The following is a 21,200-nucleotide window of genomic DNA, read 5'->3' as shown; positions in this document are numbered from 1 at the left end:
AACCTGTATCCTCTCCTCGCAATGTTTGATGTCAGCACATGACAGTAACGTATACAAATAAAAGCTGATGAGCCAGCTGGGCAGTCTGGGCAGTGCATCTCTTAGTGTGTCTGTGTCTTACTTGCTCTGGCATTGGCTGGCAAGCAAGCCCTGGACTTTGTGCCTGACTAAAGTGAGAGTGAAATACACCTATTTATCATGTTTGATGAACAGCAACAGGCAACAGCGTTTACAAACTGCAGCTTGGAAAGGATAACCACGTTGTGCATAAATTCTTATGCATTGTGTTCATATGCGCGTACACAAAATGAAACTCATTTGCAGCAGCAGTCTCTGTGGACACCAGTCCAGACAATATATGGGCATAATGGTGCACTCCTCATAGGTGCACATCATTTTAAAACAAGACAGATTATCTAGTCTCTCAGTCAAGGTTTAGTTACAACTCTGGACTAATGCAAAATAGAAAGCAATAGATTGACATTGACTATTGATTAAATGTTTAATTTAAAATGGTGATTAGCTGGGCATACAGCATGGATGCATATCTCTCAGTAAATAATAACCATCAAGTATTCAGCCAAGCCATAGTATGAATGGTATTGTACATTCGAAAATGTCTAAAAGGAAAACTGACAGATCCAGTTTGAATGGCCCTGATGCAGCTTATAAAATTAATAATAGTATTATATATAATTTTTTATTCTACTACAAAAAGGAACTCAAACATTTCTCACATGAGTACATTTCATCCTAAAAGCTTAAGTAATTATTAATATTAGTAATTAAGTAATTATTCTGTTGGTAAACATTCTTTCTGCATGCCATCTACATATAGCACACTCATATACTGTACTCAGACTGAACACTCAGCGCGGAGCCCCAGGCAAGCCATACAGCATACCATACTCAGCCAACCGCATGACACATCAGACACAGGTAATGCCATTAAACTGTGGTATTAAATTAAATGTGACTGAGATACTCTCATAGTAACCAGGAAACAAAACCAAACTTTACATGGTCAGATTCACTAAATCTGGTGGAAATCAATGGTAATTTCTACTCTCAGCTTTTAGATGATTCCATTCTGTAATTCAGTCACTTTAATAGTCATCATTCAGCAGACACAATGAGAGCTCCTGTGGGCTTCTTAGGCTTTTTTTTATACAAAAAAAAATAACTACAGTAGTCCCACTAGAGCCATATTTAGAGAGGTTCTGAGAGAGCAGGCCTCAACTCCCACCTGACCTACAAATCTCAGCTGTGCTTGGCAGAGTCCCAGTCTCATCTTTAAAGACATGAACACGTGTGTATGTGTTTTGTTTGAGACTTCTGATGACTGAATGTCCCAAATTTGATGGAAAACATGATCATTTTGCTTTTGTGGTGGTAACTGACTGCTCTCCACAATGAAAAATCTTTTCAAAAAACTTTTAAACAGAAAAAGTAAAAGAATAAAGCTGATGTTTTGGTTGTTGAGGTTGAGGTTAGAGTTGGTTTAGGTGTATGACAGCAGCATTTACATTTACTCATACAGAAGAAATACTACACATGACACATGAAAATACCACACAAAGATAGAAATACACACTAGTGTATGTGTGTGTGTGTGTGTGTGTGTCTGTGTGCTAGGGCTGTCAACCCTCACTGGTCTTTAGGCTCAACAAACTGGCTACTTCCAGGAATTATAAAAACTCTAATTTTGACTTTTTTAGTGGATTAAAATTTTAATGTATGTGTCTCTTCTTTTTCTCTGTTTCAAGCCGTCGTCACATCAGTGTTTTTTCAGCTAAATTTTGCAATTAAAATTACATTAATTTCAATGGAACTCACTGCAATAGGTGATTTTGCAGTGCAGACTTCTGGGGTGAATAAATTTCAAGTTAAACTTTGGTGAACTTTGACACAAATTTGCATCCTTGTCCAAAAATGGAGGAAATGCAAACTATAACTAGTGTAAGCATGACTAACATTTCACCTTTCAACACCTTCATTCACATTTCAACATTTAGCCAGAATGCTAACTGCAATGTTAGCTCATTGGCTAACTGTAGCTGCACATAAGTCATCCAACCACACCAGTTACTGACACTTTTGTGCTACAGATCATCTGATATAATCTCTGATATAATTCTGTGCATTTTTGCCTTTTTTGTGTTTATGGTAGATGAGTTAGCCAGCTTGGTAAACACTCCAAAACAGAGGAATTATCTTCGTCACCCATCCTGTGCCTATCAAACTATTAGCTGTGTTAGCTACAATTCATCCCAGTACCTCCAACCATGCCAGTTATCTACATTATCTACTACTACAAATCAGTGTACAGCACTATACTCTCATGAGTATATAATTATGTGATATAGTTGTTCACTTTTGTGTTTTTAGTGTTTATAGTTTCAGGTTAGCCAGGGTGCTAACTGTTATGTTATCTCCTTGGCTAACTGCAGCTGCACATAAGTCACCATAATCACGCCACGTACAAGTGCTTAATTATCTCATACATTTATGTTCACTGTGGTGTTGTTACTGTTTATGGCTGGCGCGTTACCCACCTCACTAAGTGCTCCAAAAACGAGGATTTTTATCAATGCCAATTCAAATCATCTCCCATATAAGAGCATATACTTGGTTATCACCACTGCCAGTCTCACCTGCCTACATGGTCTATAGAGCCTGCACAAACTAGCTGAACCACCTATCTAATTTGATGAGCTGCAAATGGGGTTGTGATGGACGCCACATTAACAGCTATGTATGTAGTGGCAGTAAAAAGAGAGAGCGAGAGAGAGAGTAAGAATAAGAAAAAAGAAAGAAAGAGTGAATGTGTATATATGCAGGGTGGAGGTCCAGAACCACTCATCTGGATCAAGTAGGCATGGGTGTGATTTGTTCTCTGCTTGTTCTGTAGCCATCAACCTGTTGTCCTCCCCTCTCCTTGTCTCTGCCTGGCTCCCAGAGTTCTGTGGCAAATGTTTCAGGCCTTTAGCCGCCAACTCGCTGACCTATCCCTCTCTCACTGCCCTCATAACTCCAAAGCATCCAACCTATCAGCACATTTTGCTGATGCTGCATGAGCTAATGTCCACCCAAACCTGACTCAGTCATCTTCTCATCCTCTCTCTCTCTTACTCTCCCTCTCTCTTAATCCATGAGCTTAATGGCTAACATTCTGTTCAATATCCTACAAATAAATGAGACCATTACTCTACCCCATGACAGTAGTTTTGTAACAGAGTTTTGAATCTCTGGCTGGGTTCTGCCCTGTCCAGTCTCTATCCCATCCTGTCTCCACATTACCTTCGTTCTGCCATCTTGTCATTGCCATCATGTCTAGCCAATAGTCCTGCCTTATAATTACTGTCTGCAGCTGCTTCTTGTTTATCTGTCTGTATATATACTTCTTGTTTTGCCCTTTTGCTTTGCATAGTCTCTCCTGGCCAGCAGATTTTTCAGAGTATCTGTGTCAGAGCATCTGTGTCTAAATTTCAGTCCCAGCCATGATCTTGATCCATGTCTCCCGGTCCCTGACTATATCATGGCACTCTCACCATCACCATCCTGGCTGCTGTCCCAACTGATGCTGCTGGTCGCATCTCTTTCCCTGTCCTAGGTGCACTGGTGGTAGCAGGCTCTTTTAAATATATGTCTTATTATTCAGCCAGGGGAAATCATTTACTCACTGTGGGTTAAACTGTTTTTGGTTGGATAAAACTTGGGTAACAGAGACTGCTACTTCAGGGAAGGATGAAAAACACACAAAATAAAGCCCACTAACACTAGAACTAACCAGTGCAGTGGTAGAGTTGATGATGAGCTAACACTAAGAATACAGAAATATCATTTCATTGTTTTTGGTTCTAGCTAATGGCAGCTAGAGTAGTTAGCCTTTTTACAGAGGCACTATAGATATACTCTATCTTTTGAATCTGCATTTCTGGAAAGCCGCTATGGGACAAAACCTGTTGTATAAAGCACCATACACATAAAACTGAACTGAAATTTGCACTATTCTATTAATGTGCTTGCTTCATACTGACTGCCCAGATGGATAGTTCGCAGCTGTCTTGCCTTATCATTGGTGTGGATCTTTACTATGAGTTCAGCACTGTCACTGACCCAGGAAAAGATGATGGTGACGTTTTCAGGGTGCCAGTGTCTGACTCATGGAGGGGGTTACTCCCAGCTCCTTAAGTAAAGTGAATTTGTTGCCTCATGCGTGAAAACCCCCTGAACACACCCTGTCTATGCAGTTCCCATAGTGGCAGGGCACTTCAGTTTAAATGGAACTAACCTAACCATCTAAATGAAGATGTCATCAAGACTTCAATAAATCATGAAGTCATCAAGACTTTTAAATAAATGATGCCTTCAGAGAATCAAGTTTGAGAAGCGGCAACTAAGCAAATTCTCACACTGTACTTTGGACATGACAAGTCTGTAACAGCTGCAGCTCAGTCTGGAGAGGCTTCTGAGCTCATCTGTGTGTGCTTCACTTCATCCAGCCAGATGTGTTAAAAGAGAGAAATCTATACCTTGTGCTTCCACTCACTTGCCGCCTTATGAGCTCTATCAACCTTGTATGTCCACCACACAGATATGCAGTTACAGATTGTAGCCTGGTGGTTTCCAAAGTCAGTGCTGGGGACCACATATTATGCAAATTTTGTGTCTACTCTAACACACCTCGCTCAGCACATGTGGTGCAGGTGAATTAGCTAATGAGTTTAATCAGGTGTGCCAGATTAGGCAAAGCACAAAAATGTATAAAGTGTGGCGTTTCCAAACTAAAAATATGGTTCTTCAAGGGTTCTTTAATAAAGGGAATGGCTCTTTTCATGCTTAAATAGTTCTTTACATGGTGAAATTGTTCTTCAGATTGATGAAGAATGTGTTGTATATGGTTCTATGTAGAACCAAAAAGTGTTCTTCCACTGTTACAAGCTTGACAGTGTAACAACAGAAGAACCCTTCTTGGTTCACATTCTCCATCAATCTGAAGACGCATTTCACCGTGCAAAGAACCAGTTAGGCATAAAAATGTTCTATATAGAACTCATGATTCTTAATAGAACCATTTCCTTTACTAAAGAACTTTTGAAGAACCATCTTTTTTAAGAGCGTAGGACTGACTTTGGGAACCTCTTCTGTAAACCATCTGTTACACCATTCATCACTGGTCGGTTTCTGGTCACAGGACCGCTGTTAACCAGATACTATTTGGGTGCTGAACCACTCTCAACACAGCATTAACACTGACATGGTAGTGGTATAGTTGTGTGCGGTGCTAGAACGAGTGTATCAGGTACGCTGCTAAGTTGAGAGTGGTCCAACACCCAAAATTATTCTCCCAAGAGCGGCTCTGTGGTCAGAAATTGCCACTGATGAAGAGCTAGAGGATGGCTAACAAATTGGGCAAGCCAACAGCAAGGTGGAGCTACAAGGTAGGGGGATATGAATACAGTGGATGGTGAGGGTTGAATGTTAGCAACAGGTGCTCTGCTGACAGACATCTGTTTGAAGACATATTGGGGGGCTGTGAGGAAGCCAACCAAACCCCAGGGCAGACGGAGCCGCTCTGCAGCCCTGTAATCCACCTAAGCGGCAAAGGCCGGAGCCAAACAAAACACAGTCTCACTCAGGACCCAATCAGGCTAGCAATCAGGCAGATTTTACGGGAGGTTGAAGCTTTTAACGGCTGAGGTAGCGAGGCTTAAAGAAATGTCCCAGGCTGATAAGTCATTAGCTGTCTTTTACAAAGGCTGCATAAATCAGGCTCAAAGCTGCAGGCTAAAAAGCTGCCTCTCAAACAAGGAGCTACATTAAAGTAATCATTGTTGTTTTGACATACATTGAGTTAATATTACATAACACTTCAAATGTCATTTCACAATTACATAATTAGACAATTTACATACACAAACTGATCTCACACTTTTGTTATCATCTAAGTTTTGACTTTTCCCATGGGCCGATGGCCTTCCTGACAGCATCCCCCTGAAGTACAAGTCATTTTTAAGGCCTTTGTCTTAAAATTTTCCACACTTCTAGACATTACAGCGAATTACAGTTTGTGGACTTCCGAGACACAGGCTGGTCCTCAGCCAGGCCTGACACGCGAGACGAAGAGTACAAAAAATTGCTGCCTGAGCCAGTGCCAAGACTTCTGTAAAATATTATTATGAGAGATGGGAGAGCAGAAAAGGCAGAACGAGTCCAGCATGCACACTCAAACCCAGCCAGCAGAGCAGGCTTACTCGAGATGAAGACACTACAAAGCAACACAAGGCAACACAATACATTTGCCACCAAAAATAATACTATAATAATAATATACAACATATCTTTACGAACTTTGTTGTTCACTATTTCTGCAAATAAATTGGGTCAGAATTCATAATCAATATCAGCAGCATTCCTCTAAAGAACACTAGAACATAATCATATGTACTTTGTAATACAAAGTATTAAAGTATATAAAAAGGCCTAAATACCCCAAGATCTTTAGATGGCTACTTGCTTAATGCTGATTTCAACAATGCAATATCCTTATTTTCCTCAGTTAACCATGCAAAATTGATTGTGTAGCTGCCAAATAACCATCCAACCATTGGAGATGAACATGATTCAAATCCCTGTGTTATCCTGGGCCCAATCTACAATGCTTTTTTTCCTTGCAAACATGATAAAATTTAAACACCTCCAGTCAAATTATATTTTGTTGATTTTCTGAGTAAAACTAAGCTAAAACATCCTTTACAGGGAACAAAGTTATATTAAAAAATGTAAAAATAGTGCACGATTTCTGTTTTTATCTATTTATTTGAGTTTAGCCTTTTAAAAAAAGTAAAACATACCATATAAAATGTGCCACAACTTTTGCACAAGCCAATTTTTTTCCCAAACTATTAAATTCAGCAAATAAACAGTGAATATATATTAATATGTGCAGAAGTGTGTTCTCTGTAGAAGATGAGAACTTTTTTCATTTAGAAAATCAACATGCAATTTGACCAGGGGCACCCAAACTTTTACATACGACTGTAGATCATGTGAGTGTAATATATCACTAAGTTACAGTCATCAGTACAAAGATATTCCCAGGTGGCCACTTTTAGACTGCGGTCTCACAGGGTTAAAGGTGTCGTCTTACCTGGGAGGGCAAGGCTGGGTGTTACAGGGCATTAAGCCGGTGCTGGGCCGTGAGCGTGGATTACAGTAGGATGTGTTCACCTGAACTCTCAGATCTTTATAACACGCTGCCTTCACAGTCATCTCACCTGGATTACAATCAGAATGCAAAATGCACAGAACAGGTTTTATAAATTTGTATCTAAATTTCTGGAAAGGAAATAAAACCCTACAGTGACTATATATCAATGTAAGTAGTAAAGCACTAATTACTAGGCATAGAATAAATACTTAAAATAAGTAAAAAGCATTTTTGTGAATGTAAAAGCCAACTGATGACCAAAGAGCTAAAAGATATACTTTTTATTGCTCTTTACTGCAGTAATTCCACTTCCTAATGACTTCTATTAAAACACTAACTCTCGTCCCTAAAATGTATAAGTTATTTTTATTAGTCCAGCTAATTTATCTGTAGAGGTCGGCCAGAGGCTGTTTGACCCTCGTTTTGAGTCAGGTATACCCCTGAGCTCTCATTGTCCTCACTCTAACTACAGGTCATTATGGACAGTAATTACAGGGTCAGGTAAGGGGGAGGACGCCCCACCCCACTCATTTCCCCAAACAGGATGGGAACAGAATGAGTTCAAGAGCCTCTCAACAGGTCAGATCACAGATTAGGGTAAACCAGTGGAGAGAGAGTGGGAAGCCTTTGTTTTTCATGAGAGGCTAAAGAAATGGCATGAGGAATATTCAGTAATAACAGTCAAAAGTTTAGAAACACCTGTTGGGGTTTTCCTTATTTTTACTATTTTTCACATTTCCCACATTTTAAAAGCTAGAAAGGTAAAAAATGCACAATGTGCAGGTCTGGTATGCAATAGCAATTTCTCAGGTTTGTTCGAGCCACAGCTGCATATTTAGTCCAAACTTTACTGAGCCATCAAATCATTGATAAGAGTGGAAGCTGTATTTGGGTTAGGATGGCTGTGTGTCTGCGTTTGTGTATGCATGCTTGTGTACACTGTCCATAAATATTTTGGGGACAGCTAGCTTTTCAAAATTTGTAATAAATAAGCAGATTTTCTTTTTTGGTTTGATATCTCATAGTAAACAGAGAGCTGTTTAGATCTTAGCAACTTTCTTTGCGAAAACTGCTAAACCGAAGGACCAACTGACAAAAGTTCTTGATAACAATCTCAAACTCCACATATTTTATCCCTTTGTTGTGAGGTCAGCACTCATACTTTTCAGGTGCTTAAATCACCTTTGTAGCAAACAATTTTCATTTTTAATTTGCATTTCAGTATTTTCAATAAGAGTTTAGAAAAGAAGCCTCTCAAATCATCATTTAGTTAAATCCTTCTCTTTATACAAATAATGACACTTTCATGAATATATATGTACCCAAATTAGTCAAGTGTTATTATATGTTAACAAACCTTTGCAATAACTTTTTCTTTCTGAATTAAAGTGGAACAGTCAAAAACCAACATTACTTGTCTCCAAACCTTTGATGGGCAGTGTAAGGTCCAGAATACCTTACCTCTGGCACATGTAGCAGAGCACTGGGAGCGGATGACGGCCCAGGTGTAGCTGTGTTTGGGCTGGGTTTCCCTCTCCGTGTTGGCCTTGGCGAGTGTGTACTCCCACCGCACACCTGGGTTAACGCCCTGCAGCAGAATCTGCACACAGGAGACAACACATAGTGATAAAGCTCACAGACCATGTAACACAGTCACACAGACCACAAACACAAATAACAGTGGCTCTGTATCTGCAAGACTGCTTTCTGATATGAATTCAGCTTTTGTATGTGCTCTCCCCATAAATGAGAGGAACAGTTAGAGGCTGTAGTTAATGTGCTGACGCTTAATTTATTTTACCCATCCTCTAGCCCTTCATCAATGGTTAGTTATTGACTACAATGAATGACTGACCATTTTATACAGAGCTGCTACTGGCTGGACATTTCTGAGTGGTGGAGCATTCTCAGCCTATTAACCTACCAAAATAATAGTGCAATTTTCAAATTGCAACAGCGGCAATTTTAATTATAGTCTACATCATCAACAATGTTGATACAAGTTTTAAGTGTGGAAATTTAACCTAATAACATGGAGCTCATGAACTGCCTGTAGATGAGTCAGACCAATCAAAAGCAACCACTGTACAAAAAATGTTCACATGTGCTGTGTACTTGACAACACAACCACAACTAACTGGCAGTAACTGGCAACATTCAGCCCTGAAGCTAGAAAAAACAGATATGCTATTCTTTTTGGCCTGAGCCCCAATTTCTAGAATTAATTCACCCTGTTTGTTAATGGTCAGGACCCCCACAGGACCACCACTGAGTGGGTACTATTTGGTGAATCATTCTCAGCACAGCAGTAACACTAAACGAGGGCTTACAAACTATGCAGAGGAACAGATGAACTACAATCTGTAATTGTAGTGCATCTTTCTGGCACATGGGACTGATAAAATGTACAATGAGTGAAGATACAAGGCAGTGTACCTAATAAAGCGGCCAGTGTACATATAAATGAACAGTTTCTTGCCAAAATCTATTTGTTTTATGCTAAACAGTGTCTCAATAATGGTTTCTCAACACTCCACGTTAATCCCTTACACTGCACTGTTTTATGTTTTTCCTGCTCTAACACACATTATTTAACTCATCTGCTAAATGGCAAGTGAGTTATCATTGGCTTTCTTAAGCTTTAAACAACATGATCCAAAAAAGACAGTATTTGTACTGGAGTCCGCATCTCTAACTCAGGAAACGCTCTGTCCAACTCCTGATAGTGAACAGAGCAAGCTAATGCAAACGTACACATAACAATTCACATCACCACAGTCAATCAGCTTGAGTTTGATCTTGGCTTTAGCTTGACCATAATTTGATTTCTATTTCTATTCCTGTTTTGGAAAGCAACAAGCCTAGTTGATCTGCATAATATTTTGTATGGACTTCTTTCAGCACACTAAACTCCTATTCTACGAATTACTCCTTATGTTGCCGCAGGTGAAAAGGACAGAGAGTTTATAAAACCTTCAGACAAGACAGAGAGAAGTTGCACAGGAGAGCAGAAACGTGTGTGGTTTGCTGACAGGCTTACAGGTTTAGCTCTGTACGTCTTACAGTTAACAGCATTTTTCTTTCAAATAGCATTAAGAAACTAGACAGTGCAGCTCTTATGTAGATTTGCAACTACACTAGTTGACTGTATTATTACTCCTTCCATTTGACACATTTGACATATTACTTTTACCCTTTGTGTCGCAAACACTAGAGTTAAAGATTTACCAGCATCTACACCACTACAGGGCACTATGGTATCTGTCTGCCAGTTGTGAAGTGTTCAATATTGTCTGCTCTACCAATATGACTGAAATCGAACAAAGTAGTACCAGCCTTGACTACAAATGCCTGTTGCATTTACCTCTGTGATTATGAAGTATTTCAACAGGTTATTTATGTCTAATATCAAGTCCACTATCCCTCCCACAGAGGACCTCCTATTCACCTATTGACCTGACATAGTAACAAAAGACACAGTATCCTTAGCTCTCCATCAGGTTCACATTTTCCACAAGCATCTACCAGAGACTCATCTCCAAAGTCAGTGCACCTGGGCTCAGAAAAACACCCTAGAATTAGATTCTAGATTTCCTAATGAATTATCTAAACAGTGATGATAAAACTTATAGACTTCTGGAAGCTGCTTTATGAGATGTGGCAGTACTGTGGCAGTAAACCGCTGTTTGTAACTGTCCTCACACTTAGTTAATTCTAATTAATGTAAACTCACTCATAATATGGAACAGGACCATCAACAAAAGAGCACATGAAGCCATGCCCCCTGTTTAGCAAGCTCATTCCTGCCTATAGCGCTGTTGGTGGGGGTGTTATTCTTGTCCAGCTGGGTCACAGTCAGATCAAAGCAAAAAGGCTTTATAAGACAGTCAAGCCAAACATTATAGGGGTGAATAAATATAAAGTAAGAAGTTCCTGAAGTTTAATTTCTAACTACCAAATTAATGTAATTAAATAGAAAAAAATCTAAATGCAGTAAAATTTGAGATTTTATGATGCATGAAGTTGTTTACTATTGTAATCAATAGTAAACGGAAATAGAATTGTAATCAAATGTTGTGAGGTCAGAAATTTACATCCCTAAAAAAATAACGAATGAAGGACTTCATAATCCACTTTAAACCTTCCTATCCTGTGTTCTTTTCCAGCAAGTTCTCTTCAAACACAGAAAGCAGCTATAAGAGTGAAATGAAGAGAGTAAGAAGGATCTACATCCCACCTCCACCACCAGGGTCTCATTGGTGGGCCCAGTAGAGGTCAGGCTCTCTGGGCGATTGTAGGGCCTCTTGTAGTCAAACACAGTCCCGGCAATGGAGTGTCTGCCCGGCCAGTCTACCGTCCAGCGACCATTCAAGTAGTACTTCCTGTTGCTGTTCCGCAGGGCCAAGTAGGAACTGGAGATGTTCAGCTCTACCACGCGGATGCTGCGGGCCCCAAGTGGGATAGTGACCACTCCGTAGTACTCTGTCACACACATCATGGAGAGAAAAGGAGTGGTAAACTTTAATTAGGCCTCAAGTTCACAAAGCAAAATTAAGTTTATTACTAGAGCAGAAAACAGTAAATGGACATTGTGTGCTGAAAATGATTTTTAATCTGGACTAGTCTTAATCTCTGAAAAAAGTCATATTACCTGTATTTTTGAGCCATATACTACAAAACTGAATGTGCATGTAGGAGAGAAGTTTGGGAGGGGTAAATAAAGCTCTTACGGTTAGCGTAATGCTGTTTGGTGTATTGGCCTTTGTAGATTTTGCAGGTTGAATTGTTGCCACTGCAGACCCCACACATGTCTGGCACTGCTGTAGACCCCAGCACCCGGTCACAGCCCACTCTCTGCAGGAGATGATACATGAGCTGTCAGCTAAAACCACATTCACCACTGGTCAGTTTGTGACCACAACAGCTGAGATGGAAGTGTGCATGATGCTGGTATGAGTGTGTCAGGGTGCTGGTTTTGTTTATATACATCTGTGTCACTGCTATGTTGAGAGTGGTCCGCCACCCAAAAATATCCAGACAAGAGCAGCTCTGTGGCCAGAAACTGACCACTGATGAAGGGCTGCAGTAAAGGATGGGATATGGCATAAATATAACATCACAATACTTAAATATATTTTCACCATACATGATGTATCACAATAGTTATGTTTTCTATTTTATTTCAGTGTGAAAAACTGTTTAAGAAAGCACAGAAGAAGTCAGGTTGTTGCAATTTATAGGTTCTCTATAATATTTTTATGACACATGCAGATGTTGGCTGTTCTAAAAGTCCTGATATCCATCCATATTATATACTCAGAAAAGTGTACCGTGACATTATTTATCACAATAAAGATACCACATCATCATACTGCCCGTCCCCAGGATGATGGGATAGTTAACATAAACTGTGTATCAACAGATGGGCTACAATCTCCAATTGTGCACCTGTAAGGGTGGAGTTGCAAGGCAGGGTTTCTTCTGAAGCAGACACAGAGTGTATATGTAAACACTAAAAATGAAAAAATAAGATCTTTCTGGAGATTTGACCCAGCAGAATACACAGAGAACTTAAACACTGGTGATTGTAGAACACACAAACCAAAAACACTAGAGTCAAATATTCCCTCCTGAATAATACAGTTTAAGACTATGACGGCGTGACATACCTCACCTGAAAAGTATCTTGGTATTATTTTCAAAGCAGCCTAAATCCCATATGATTTCCTGACTGTTTTCTGTGATCTAAGCAGCACTATTGACGAGTAGCTTCAGTCAGCCATAGCAACCGTTTGTGCAAGTCACATCGGCTGAAACTAAATTTTTCCGCTCTACAGCAATATACCATCATTATATGTCAAAATGATTTCTTTTCCATTTTTTTACTACAAAAACAAGCCATGTAATTCTGTCAAGTCAAACAGTTCTCTTCTGAAATACACCATTCACAGTAAAATTCAATTAGATGGAACTGAGGCTGGCTGTCTCTGGGCAAACATACGAGGCATGAAATTGATTTGCATCCAGAGTCCTCCAAAGGGAGCTTTTGTTTCTGGATTCAGGACAGATTAGCGATTGGCCAGAGCTCTGGGGCATATTGCGTTGCATACAGAGGCACAGTCACTAAACACTGAGATGAAAGACTCTTCTTCTTCAAAGTCCCAGACTTTGGGAATTTCCATAATAGTAACAGCACTCAGTGTCAAAAAGTACAGAACAGAAAACACATAAATGTTTAGTGGCATGTACACTGGTGCTCAGGCCCACATTCAGCTACACTGAACACAGAGCTAAAGGAAAGCAACGTTACACCTAACATGATGGAGGAACCTTAACACATGACACATCACAGGACATTTAACACAAAACACAAGACATATAATATAAACTATAGAACGTGTACCGTGCCTGATATGACATATAACACACCAGAGGACATATAATGCATCAGTGGACCCATAACATAAACTGCAGGACCCACAACACACCACAGGGCCCATAACACATATCATATGTAACACAACCCAAACTAAATCACATAACACCCACAACATGACCGTACATACCAGAGAAGTAATAACACACACCACCGGACCCATAACTTACAACACAGGCCCCATATCACAGACAACAAGACCTATAACACACTACAGGACACAAAGTACACACCACAGAATACAAACTACAGAACATGCCACAAGACACATAACATACACCACAGGACACAAAACACACACACACCACAGGACACATGTCATGCACCACAAGACACATAACATGCACCACAGGACACACCACAAGACACAAAACACAGATGACAGGACATATAAGATACACCACACAACACATAACACACTACTGGGCACATAACACACACCAAAGGACAAGTAACAAATACTGCAGGACACATAAGACACACCACAGGACACACAACACAGACCACAGGACCCATAACATGCACCACATGACACACCACAAGACACACAACACAGATAACAGGATAAATAAGACACACCACAGGAACATAATACACACCACAAGACACATAACATGCACCACAGAACACATCGCAGGACAATAAGACACACCACAGAACACATAACACATAGCACTGGGCAGATAACACACCACAGGACACATAACAAACACCACAGGACACATAAGACACACCACAGAACACACCACAAGACACATAAGACACAACAGAACATAACACGACATGCAATACATGACAAATAATGCAAATCACAACACACTACACAGCAAATAAAACTTGATGCATATCACAACATAACATTTAAAATGGAAAGGACAAAATTAATTAGCATGATTTTTACCACAGGTTTATTATATATATATTTATTATAACATGGAGCTCTCATACTGTGCATGAAAAAGGAGACTTACCTCACACATGCCGTCGATACACACATTAGAACTGTCCTGTGTACAGAGTGTCCCATCCCGGACTTTACTGGAGAGTGCAAAAAAGAAATCGTAGCCTTCGGCAAAGCAATAAAGCTTACAGACATCCTGGTCTGGGAAAGGAGCACATATATATACAGTTACACACAGTTACAAACACGCTGACCAGAGTAAAGAGCACACAAACACACAAATATATACAGTTACATGCACTTATACACAGATATAAACAGTACTGTGCAAAAGTCAGAGACCACCCTTCATTTATTGAAATTCCAGTCAAAACCGTTATTAGGTACAAGTCATTCATTCCTCAGCATCTGGAAAAATGGAGTGGTGGCAAACAGTCTGTGGTGAGAGGAATCCTTCCTGGTGCTGCAGGCCTTCCTTATACACTGTTTGGTGTCAATATCCTTGATGCCAGGTAAGCTTGACCCTGTGATGGACTGGGTAGTCCTCATTGCCCACTACAGTGCTTTCCTGTCTGAGGTGGAGCAGTTTTCATAGCAGACAGTGATAGTACAGTCAGAATGCTCTCTAGAATGCTTATGTAGCAGCCGTTGAGAATGGGTGAGCACATGCCGGTCCTCTTCAGTCTCTTTAGGATGTAAGGGCATTGTTGTGCCTTCTTCACAAAGAAGGAGGTGTTCAGGGACCAGGAGAGTTTGCTGATGATGTGCACTCTCAGGAACTCCACTGCTGTACCTCTGATGTGCAGAGGGCTGTGAGGCGCCCTTGTCCTTCTGAAGTCTACAATCATCTACAGCATCCTTTGTCTTGCTGACAATACGAGAGAGATTGTTGGCTTTGCACCAGAACTCCAGCTGCCTTACCTTCTCTCTGCAGGTTGTTTCATCACTGTTGGAGACGTTAAAGTGCCATAACTGTAAGTATCATCAGCAAGCTTGATGATGTGATTGCAGGGTGTACAGCAGAGGTCTTATTACACAGCACTGGGGGGCACCAGTGCTCAGAGCGATGGAGTGGTATGTCCTGTTCTGGATCCTGATAGCTTCAGGCCTGTCACTCAGGAAGTCTGGAGCCCAGTTGCAGAGTGAAGAGCTCAGACCTAGTGAGTGGAGTTTTCTGACTAGCTTCAGAGCCATGACAATGTTGAATGCTAAACTAAAGTTGATAAACAGCATTCTAACAAAAATCCTTATTTTATGTATAAGGCTAGGTGGATGGCAGTGGTTTGGACTCCACATTGGAGCAGTTTTGCCTACAGGCATATTGCTGGGGGTCCTATGTTGAGTCCATAAGGTGTGCCATGACCAGCCTCTTGAAGCACTTCATGGCAAAAGGGGTGAGTATAACAGAGCAGTCATTGTTAAGGCAGGTGACAGAACACTTCTTCAGCACTGGGATGATGGTGGCTGATTTGAAGCATGTTGAGTTAACTGCCTGCACCATGTTCAAGATGTCAGTTAGCTGGTGGAAACCCTCTTTGAGCACATGCCCAGAAATGTTGTCAGGACTGGCAGCTTTGTGTGGGTTCAACCCTACTAGTGTTCTCACAGACACCACCTGGCTGCTGGAGGGAGGTGATTCTCACCACTACCTCAGTGTTGGACGCCTCAAAACGGGCACAGAAGCTGTTTAGATCATCTGCAAGGGTGGCTTCATTGGTGAAAGCGAGATGAGTTTTCCTTCTGTGGTCAGTGACTGTGCCACATATGTGCCACAGTGTTTGAATGCTCTGCCACATATGCCAAGGGTCACTGTTTGAGAACACCAGCTTACAAATTTTGTTATTTTTCTTTTCTCAGTAAAGGCTTCTTGCCAGCTGCACATGCTTTCAGACTCATAAAACTGAGACATATTCTCACAGTTAAGATGCACAGAAACACCTGTGTTTTTTGTTAGAATCAAGAGTGGAGCTTGATTTTCTCTTCTCTCTCAAAGATAGGAGAAAGTTCTTTTCTCAAAATATGTTTATCTGATGGTGACAGGTTTGGTGGTCTACCAGGTTTTGCACAGTAGTTAAGGAGCCCAATTTTCTCAATATCTTTCAATAATTATTTAAAATCCAGTTAAGGAAACTCTGTGTTTGTTTTATTTGTTTTCCTTTGACTTTCTTCTTCCTTATGCAAGTTGATTATCCTATATCTAATCCCTTCAGAAATATCTCCTGAAAATCAATAGCTTGTACTTAATGGCTGTTTTGGCTGAAATTAAATATATGAAGGGTGGTTTCTGGTTTTTGCATAGTATTGTACAGTTACACATGTGATAGTCTGGGAAAGAACCACAGTCACACACAAACACATGGATACAGACATCCTGGTCTAGAAAATGAGTGTACATAGTCTTACAAGGTCAAACAGATATGCACAGTCCTGTGTGTCCTGGGTAACAGAAACCAAGTTGTTAACACTGGCATGTAGACTTGCAGTGTTTACTGTGACAACTGAGTGACTGTCCATTTCCAGAATTCAGTTTACAAAACTGTGACTTATTGTATTTCATGGCTTATTTATGTGACATTGATTATCTGATATTGGAAGCATGTGAACATATTTTCTTCTGTGGCTTCATGATATTCCTCAAGTGCTGTTCCTGCTTACAAAACAGAAAGGCTAGTTTTCATCTCTAGGTGGTGTGTATATGTGTGTCTGTGTGTGTGTGAAACCCAAGGCCACCCACCGTCTACGCGTGTGTAGGGCTTCCAGCTGTAGTACCAGCCACGGAAGGGTTTGCTGTTAAACTCTGCACACTGAGCAGCTCTGAAGTCTACACTGCCCTGAGGACAGTTCTCCGTGTTACACAGCTTATAAGAGCGGGACGGTCCCTCGCAGAACCTGCCCCCATACGCTGGCCTGGGTGAGGGAGAGAATAGAGAGAGAAAAAGGGAAAGAAAAGAGAGGGCAAAAGACAAACAAAGAGAAATTGAGGGAGAGAGAGAGAGAGAGAGAGAGAGAGAGAGAGAGAGAGAGAGAGATGAAGAAAATCAGTATGTAAAATGACACAGGACCCAAAAACACATAATAAATTACAGGAGAATTTACACTTTACACATAACACGCGATGCAGGACACACAGTGCACACCACAAATCCCATAACACACCGCAGGACACATAACACACTCTACACACAACACAGGACACATTAGAACCCACGTCAAAATTCAGTATGCAGGTAATTCAAAGCGGGTCCTGTAATACACTATAATACTAACTGAAGGATTATCTTGGATTAATGTGCATATGTAAGATGACTGTAAGCTGCAGAATGACATCACTCTGTGGTTTTAGCAGCTTGGCCTAGAGCATTACTAACAGTATATTTAGAGGTTAATTGCTAGTTGGTGAGTCCATCTCACAGATGTATATCCTCAGGCTTAACTTTGCTATATCCTCAACATGACCATAACATCCTCGCTGCATTCTCTTACATCTACTCCTCCCTCTCTCTCTCTCTCTCTCTCCTCTCTCTCTCTCTCTCTCTCTCTCTCTCTCTCCTTCATGCTTACACAATCTGCTAGAGGCCCCTAAGCCAAAGAATGTCTCAGTCTTAAGTACAGTTTTCATTAGATTTTTTTTGGGGGGGGCGGGTAGTTTTGGTTTTTAATATTATGATAAAAACAGGTATGAAACATTTGCATGATGCTGCATAAAAAAACTGCAAAACTATGCATTTTTTATGAGATTCCTTAATTTCAAAACAATTCTTATACACTGCATATACTGAAAGAACTTACTGCATCAAAGTAATAGACTCACACAGTCTTGCTGACATCCTTGTCTCAACGAACATTTGAGTCATTGAGGCAGTTTGCTGTATAACATGCAGAGAGTATGTCACCACATGGGTTTTATTATTTCCTTCTAGCTTTACTTACAGCATTGCTTAATCCTCTTTTACCATTACTGCCAACAGGGACACGTCTACGTTTATGAGAAACCAGCTTTAGATTAGTTCTGTGTTCTGTTTTAACAGTGCAAAATCAGCACAACTGTAGACTATGCTCGGCTAGCTTGCAAGCATTCTTTAAAGGCATAGCCAAAAACATCAAGGAATGAATGTCACTGTATTTTGTTTGTTCATATTGCAGTGGATATTACAGTCTTGATTTAGTTTTTATTTTTTACTACAGTTAACAAATAACCGTTTAAATAAATGATAATAACTTTGATGTGAGTATGTGTTTTTTTATAGGGAAGCACCATTCAAGAATTTCTATGCCCTATTTCATTTCTCACTTCTTTTTAGCCAAATTGGTTCATGTCTTAATTTTGGGCCGATTTTTATTATTTTTTTGGTCCAGATTTTTACTAGCATTTTTATAACCCAAAGCTCACACTGTAAGGGCTAAATGAAAAAATACAACTCACTAGCACATTTCCTGTACTTAGCCAAAGTTGTATTATGAATAAAATTATTTGCTCTTTAACAGGAAAAACTGACACTTTAAATTCCTAAATGAAAAATCAGCTGCATATTCAAATAACTTGAATCAAATAAAGTGCTACATCAAAAGTAAGGGGAAAATGTCTGTTTAGCACAATAAGTCATGCATAATTATGCAGTGACATTTAAGTACAGGTGTAGCACCAGCATTCAAATACAGTGTGAGCGTACTTACCTGCCACGCACTAGTTATTATTCATTAATATCATAAATAATAACACAGCTCGGCCAAAAGAAAATTAATCAATTAGACGTTTGCCGATCACAAGTTTGGAGAAAAATCTGCCTAGTTTTCTGTGTAGATCTGGGGTCAGTTCACACCTGGGACTGTTGCAGTGTCTCTCTCTGTAGGTCACTCCACTCTCACAGGTCCTGGAGCAGCTGGACCAGCTAGACCATGAGGACCACTGACCATGCACTGGCTGTGGACCTTCTTCGCCCTGCTTCACACACTGCCCACGACGGCACCACTGAAAGAGACACACACACACACGCACACACATTTTTGGTATATTTGTCATTTGCAAGATACAATTTATGAAGTATGACACTGATAAAATGGGCAATTCATTTAGGGACAAGGTAATAATAAGTCAGCAGGTCAGTTTATGTATATGCACTGAGACAAGCCACTTCATTTAGTGCATCTACCTCTATCTACACCTTTTGACCATTTTATCAGGTCAATTTACAACACAGATGCATTTTGTAGTTTGACAATTATAGACTGTTTCTCTGCATACTCTGTTACCCTGTTCTTCAATGGTCACGTTTGCTTGCTCACTCATCATGTGTGCAGAATTCAGAGGTGGAATTAATATCAATGTCTAACAGTATATAGCATTTGAAGCTGCTCTCTAGTGTGGTTTGTGGATATTCCCATGCAGCACTAGAATACGCAATGATGTTCAATCTGGATAACAGCTTATTTGGGACAGAATCCATGGAAGAAGTTGCTCTGTAGCTGAGATTTCCAAAGAGTGCATGGCTGGGATTCCTAGAGCTGTATAATTGGCTCTCACTGGGAGTGGACCAGATTAAACCTTCACTTCCAATACATCCTAAAACCAAACCCTCAACCACAGGCTGTCAAAAAGCAGAAACACACACATACACACAAACACAAACACACACACACACACACACACACACACACACACACACACACACACACACTGCCTATTCTGACTGTTTAACTGTCTATTTAAAAAGTATGGCCTGTATAGCTGGTGCAGGGCAGAAGGAACGTGTTCATTTGGGGAAACCACTCAGTGATCTCTACCAGGAAGAGACACTAATTACCTCTACATTCTAAACAACACCCCCCAACAGAGTTTAGAAAATGTCACCCCTTTAGCAAGAGCTCACCGCACTCACACACACAGCTACAAGGAGGCTGAGTCACAGGAAAGGCATTCTGGGAAGTTGATATTGTACACTCACACTCCCCCCCCAACACACACAGTTCACCAGATCAAAGGGTTAAATGGAGTAAGTGTGATGATCTAGGATCAGTTTTCATCTTTTAAATTCTTATGAAAGAATTATGGTTACAAAAACAGTTATAATTATATTTTTATGCTTATGAAAATTATTATAAGGACATTAGGGACCTAGTCTGAATCATCATTCAGAGACACTTCATGCATGAGCCTGAGATTTCTTTTAAGAGCTTAAGGCTGGCTCACTACTTGGATCTATGTTACAATACTGAGCAGGAGTACTGCCCTCCATTTATTTAATTTCTAGTCCTATCAGCCATTGAGTACATTTAACAGTAGATAATTCCAAAACTGGAGTTTAAAAATGATTAAATGATATTAAGATTTGACTCATAATAACTGTGCAAAACTTGGTAGAACACCAAAACTGACAGATAAACAGTAGTTAAAGGCTTCATCTTTCAGAGATCAAAATCAAGCTGCACTCTTATTTCAGATCTGAAAAAATCTACAGGAGCTTCTGTCCATCCTTCCACTGTGAGAAGACAACTCACCACTATGAGTGTGAAAGGATGTGTAGCTGTCAAGAAGCTGTCTTACTGAGAAAAAGAAATAGACAAAAAAGAAGAATCAAACAAAGAAGCTTCTGCTGTTCTCAGAACAACGGACTGACCACTCCAGAGTCCAGACCTCAACATCACTGAGTGTG

The 21,200-nt window shown here is 40.2% G+C and overlaps 1 protein-coding gene across 2 annotated transcripts in view; it reads right to left on the bottom strand.

Moving 5' to 3' along the window:
• The window catches only part of LOC118820195 (A disintegrin and metalloproteinase with thrombospondin motifs 16), an 84,129-nt gene that overhangs the window by 14,362 nt on the left and 48,567 nt on the right, over positions 1 to 21,200 (bottom strand). For both annotated transcript variants that reach the window (XM_036588371.1, XM_036588380.1), the window contains 7 exons: positions 19,371 to 19,519; positions 17,285 to 17,457; positions 14,621 to 14,751; positions 11,944 to 12,067; positions 11,451 to 11,695; positions 8,675 to 8,813; positions 7,154 to 7,280 (listed from right to left, as the gene is read on the bottom strand). In XM_036588371.1, coding sequence (XP_036444264.1) covers positions 7,154 to 7,280; positions 8,675 to 8,813; positions 11,451 to 11,695; positions 11,944 to 12,067; positions 14,621 to 14,751; positions 17,285 to 17,457; positions 19,371 to 19,519 — 1,088 coding nt within the window. The remainder of the gene's footprint in view (positions 1 to 7,153; positions 7,281 to 8,674; positions 8,814 to 11,450; positions 11,696 to 11,943; positions 12,068 to 14,620; positions 14,752 to 17,284; positions 17,458 to 19,370; positions 19,520 to 21,200) is intronic.

The sequence above is a fragment of the Colossoma macropomum genome, unplaced genomic scaffold (genome assembly GCF_904425465.1).
Source record: "Colossoma macropomum unplaced genomic scaffold, Colossoma_macropomum, whole genome shotgun sequence".
Classification (NCBI taxonomy): domain Eukaryota; kingdom Metazoa; phylum Chordata; class Actinopteri; order Characiformes; family Serrasalmidae; genus Colossoma; species Colossoma macropomum.
The sequence above is the reverse complement of the archived record's forward strand: the minus strand, read 5'-3'. Positions and strand labels throughout refer to the sequence as shown.